The following is a 4891-nucleotide window of genomic DNA, read 5'->3' as shown; positions in this document are numbered from 1 at the left end:
TCCTTCAGGATTTTTTGGTAAACAGCAGAATTCATGGTTCCATTTATCACAGCAAGTCTTCCAGGTCCTGAAGCAGCAAAACAGCCCCAGACCATCACACTACCACCACCATATTTTACTGTTGGTCTGATGCTCTTTTTCTGAAATGCAGTGTTACTTTTATGCCAGATGTGATGGGAACTGCATGTTGTGTTTACTTGTGTTATCTTTGACTAATATTTAAATTTGTTTGATGATCTGAAACATTAAAGTGTGACAAACATGCAAAAAAATAAGAAATCATCTTTTTCACACCACTGTATTAATGTATATTTCTCTCTCACAAACATGTGCGCGCGCACACACACACACACACACACACACACACAGCTAATATTTACCTTTAGAAGAAATGCAATCACATATGAATCCTTTTCTTGATTTCCCAGAAAGCCTAACTTTGCTTTGAACAGTTCATGGAATCTGTAACAAAATTAGAAGAATTAGATTAGAAATGACTCAGAGATTAATACAGTGTTCAGTGTACAGTTTAATGGCATGCTCACCTTTGATGGTAGGTTTGTGAATATTCTCTCAGTGTTTGCCGACACCTGAAATGAACAAATGAAATTATACATGAATCACCCGTTTCATTCCAGATCAATATAATCAGAAAATAAAAAGAGCTCTTACTGTGTCAGCTGATCTGAGGTCAGCAGTGGTTTCAGAGCTACTAGAAGTTTCTGTAGATTGAAGAGGCCCACATTAGCCTGAGCTCCTATACTGTACCGGCCCTCATCATCAGATGTGTTGGGGACAAAATCTATACAGAAAAAAAAATGCTGTAGCAATGTTGTTTTTTGGTCGGTTAGTTTCATGTTCACTTAATAGAATAGAATAAAATAAAATACAACAATTAATGCAGTAATAATTAATTTTGTACTGAACTATACTTAAAAAGGAAAATTGTATGAAATATATATGATACGTATATATTCACACACGTTACATGTTATGCTATACAACAAACTTTAAACTATTACAAGAAAATGGTCACTAATATTTTGAAGTATGGGAAAAAGAAAGTTACTTGGGTCATATGATTCCATAAATCCAAACGGGCCATAGTCAATAGTGACAGAAAGCAGACTGAAGTTATCTGTGTTGCATACTCCTGCGTGAAGATGCAGATCATATGGTTGAACATTTTGGGTATTCAGCTCAATCTATAATATAACAGTCTGTGATAATTAAACTAGTAAAGAAGAGTCAACTAACCATGCGCAAATCCAACTGACATCCAGAGAGCGATTAAATGTGCGGTTTCATTCACCACTCTAGAGAAAAACACCTGAAACCCAGTGAAATATAGTCAAGCTGGTTAGAAAGTATAAAATAACTCTGTATTACAACTAAACATAAGAGAGACACTGAGATACATACCACATACTTGTCAGGGTCATTCATCGCAATAGATTTAAAATACTCTTTAATTATAAAGTCCAATAATGTCCTAAAAATGAAATACAGAAAAAAAACATTAAATGAGAGTAAGTCTGAGAATAAATATTACCCTCCTGAGTTAAAGTTAATTTACTGCAGGACATCTAACTCTCCGGTTCTAGTTAGTATCTCCAGCGAACCAATACGAAACCAGGACCTGGCCAGGCGCAAAACAACCGCTCCTGATGGACACAGAGAACAATCACATGCCATGATTTATAAAGATAAAGACTGATCAAGAACAAAGTGTTCATTTACAGTATTTTTTCATCTGATTGTAGTTTTACCTCTTTCTTTTATGACATTGGCATTATAAAACTGATCCCTCCATACAGGCTCCTCACTTACAACCAGACTGACAAACGATAGACAAAAAAAAAAAAGCAAAACAGCAAAATTTGAACGTGGTAAATACAGTATTAATGTTTTTGTGCATGCCCATTCATTCTCTCCCACCTCACTAATTAGCATAAGGCATCTTCGCATATGTACACATACATATGAGACTGTGTATAAAACACAATTTTACACACATATAAAATAGTGTATAATGTGTATGTTATGCACCTGAGGGCTCTGCTTGTGGGAACCCCCAGAAAATGCATGGCTTCACTGCACAGGAACTCCCTCACAGAGGAGCGAATCACAGCCCGTCCATCACCAGACCTACGCACACAACATCATGACTATATACTGTATAACAACTAAGAAAAATAATTATGTATTTCTTAAGATAACACACAGTATAAAGCAAATACTGTGAAACCACAGAAGCAAAATTCACCTTGAGTACGGTGTCTTTCCTGAGCCTTTCAACTGGAGTTCCCATCTTTCACCTTTTCTGGATAAAAAAAAGAGAGACTGAAGACTGGCCTACTCTCATTCAGAACACTTGTCACATTTCTAAACTGAGATATGTTAATTGTTCAGCTGCATGCTTAAATGAATAGTTCACCCAAAAATACAAAATTGCCATACATTTACTCACTCTCAGGCCAGCCAAGATGCACGTGACTTACTTTCTTCAGTAGAACACTGAAGATGATTTTTAGCTGATTCATAATATGCAAGTTAATGGGTACCATCACATTGAGAGTCTAAAAAGCTGTTACAGGAAAAACTAAATTAATACTTGTAGCTTCTGATGATATATTGAGGTCTTATGAAGCAAAACAATTGATCTGTGCAAGAAACTGAAGATTATTTACAACATTATATACCTGTACTCCATAGCCTCAGGCAAACATCATTGGAGCTCAAGGTTTCTGTTGCATGATTATGCATGCGTGGTAGCAAAGTCACGTGTGAAGTGATGCCATTGTTGTTTACAGCAGAGAGGGAGGACACGTGTGCATACCTCAATATATCACCAGAAGCCACAGGCATTACTTTTGTGTTTCCTGTAACTGCTTTTTGTGACGGCACCCATTATCTTGCAGATTATGAATAAACAAGGACCATGGGTTCAGCTAAAAATCATCTTTACTGTTCTACTGAAGAAAGTCACCTATGTCTTGGATGGCCTGAGCATGAGTAAATTAAAAGAAAATGTCAATTTTTTGGTGAACAATTCCTTTAAACATTGTGTAATGCTGAGTTCACACTGCACGATTTTAGCCCGATTTTTCACTCGCCGACAGGTTTTGCGAAATCGCCGACAAATGCCCGAAATCGGAGGCAAATCGGTGCTCGTTCACGAGAGTGACAATCACACAGTGTGAATTATCAAAGACGCGATCTGAGGGAATCGCCGATGCGTCGCCGACACCCATGAAATATTTGGCATGCTAAATATCTGGAGCTGTCGGCGATTCACAATCACGCTGTGTGCAATGAGTTCTGACTGAAAAACACATCGGCGATGACCTACAGCCAATGAGAGACCAAGATACAGGGCAGTGGGAAGTTCGGGGAGGAGTTATATGAAACATAGTTTGCGGACCAGTGTTGCCAAATCCGCGATTGCCGCCGGTTGTTTTTTATGTCAGCAGGTTGAAGAGACCCCAATAACGTGATATTTAGGCCCTGGAATGTTAATTGTACCAGGAGAACCCCGCCAAAAAAATGTGTATTTTACCCCTGAATGCGATTTTTACTGGGGGACCCCCTCGAAAGCAATTGGGCTATTTTCAGGCTAGTTTTGAGTAGTAATTGGGCGGGTTTTGTAGCGAAAACCTGGCAACCCTGCACCAGACAGTGTTATCGGTGATTCTCCCTATTGTAAAGTCATGCAGTGTGTAACCTCCTGTCATTGTTCCATCGTGCAATGTGAACACAGCAACAACTGAATGCTACCCCAGATAGTCGTTCAGTGTGAAACCAACAGTGATGCGACGTCTTTGAAAATCGTGCAGTGTGAACTCGGCATAAAATGATGAGTGTTTAGAGATTATAGAGACATTTACCTGTTTGTATATTCACCCAGCAAATGTGCTCTTCCATCCCCCAGCTGTCCTGCCCAATTACCAAACTATAAAAAATAATAATCAAACAACATAGTTGAAATGTTTGTTTTCGTTGTCTTATGCCGTTAGGTTTGAAACTTCAGTTTTACCTGATGGCCCCCGTATCTGTGTGCCAGTGGAATCGAGCCAGGAAACCGTTTTCCACCACTGACACAAAGAACAAATTCTTCATTCTGAATCACAGACTCATTCAGATCCAAAATATTCCTCAACACATCCTGAAATACACATAAAGAGAATCAAATATGTGGAAACAACATTTACAAAAAACGTATTGTGGTGGTACAGTGATGTATTTGATAATGCCATTGTACTCTCATAAATACAAAGGCATTGACAAGCATTTAGACAAGCTTGATTGAATTCATGTTTCTCATGAAATCAGTTTTGTCAAAACAAAGAAAAAACAAGTTGATTAGGAATTGATAAGCTGAAAACTGAGATCTCTTCGAAATAAATACGTAAATACGTAAAATACGACAAATTAATTAACTCATTACAATAAAATAAATGCTCGTGACAAACACATATAGCCCAACTGCTATGGATCATTTGTACACTATGTAATAGTAGGTGGTCCATAATTTTGTTTTGATGAAGTGGTCTGCCACCCCTTGTGATTTTTTTTTTAGTATTGAATGTGCACAAACCCTAATTTTAACACATTTTAATGGAAAACAACTTGTACTTGTAGACAATATAATATTGATTATATAAAAGGCCACTTAAGCATATATTAAAAAAAGCACACGTTCTTATCATTTTAAAGGGGTCATATGATGCGATTTCAAGTTTTCCTTTCTCTTTGGAGTGTTACAAGCTCTTGGTGCATAAAGAAGATCTGTAAAGTTGCAAAGACTAAAGTCTCAAATCCAAAGAGATATTCTTTATAAAAGTTAAGAGTCAGCCACCCCTACCTAAAACAGCTCGTTCTAACACGCCCC

General features: G+C 37.6%; 1 protein-coding gene across 1 annotated transcript in view; it reads right to left on the bottom strand.

Annotated features, from left to right (window-relative positions):
• LOC107687526 (UPF0061 protein YdiU-like) overlaps positions 1–4891 on the bottom strand; it is a 9529-nt gene that overhangs the window by 2452 nt on the left and 2186 nt on the right. The window contains exons 3-14 of the mRNA XM_016484894.1: positions 4037–4165; positions 3888–3952; positions 2267–2323; positions 2050–2148; positions 1770–1837; positions 1577–1664; positions 1423–1492; positions 1258–1330; positions 1070–1153; positions 673–802; positions 546–590; positions 381–462 (exon numbers count right to left, since the gene is read on the bottom strand). Of these exons, the coding sequence (XP_016340380.1) occupies positions 381–462; positions 546–590; positions 673–802; positions 1070–1153; positions 1258–1330; positions 1423–1492; positions 1577–1664; positions 1770–1837; positions 2050–2148; positions 2267–2323; positions 3888–3952; positions 4037–4165 (990 nt within the window). The remainder of the gene's footprint in view (positions 1–380; positions 463–545; positions 591–672; positions 803–1069; positions 1154–1257; positions 1331–1422; positions 1493–1576; positions 1665–1769; positions 1838–2049; positions 2149–2266; positions 2324–3887; positions 3953–4036; positions 4166–4891) is intronic.

This window comes from Sinocyclocheilus anshuiensis, unplaced genomic scaffold (genome assembly GCF_001515605.1).
Source record: "Sinocyclocheilus anshuiensis isolate Anshui unplaced genomic scaffold, SAMN03320099.WGS_v1.1 scaffold870, whole genome shotgun sequence".
NCBI classification, from domain to species: Eukaryota; Metazoa; Chordata; class Actinopteri; order Cypriniformes; family Cyprinidae; genus Sinocyclocheilus; species Sinocyclocheilus anshuiensis.
This window is presented reverse-complemented; position numbering and strand designations above follow the sequence as displayed.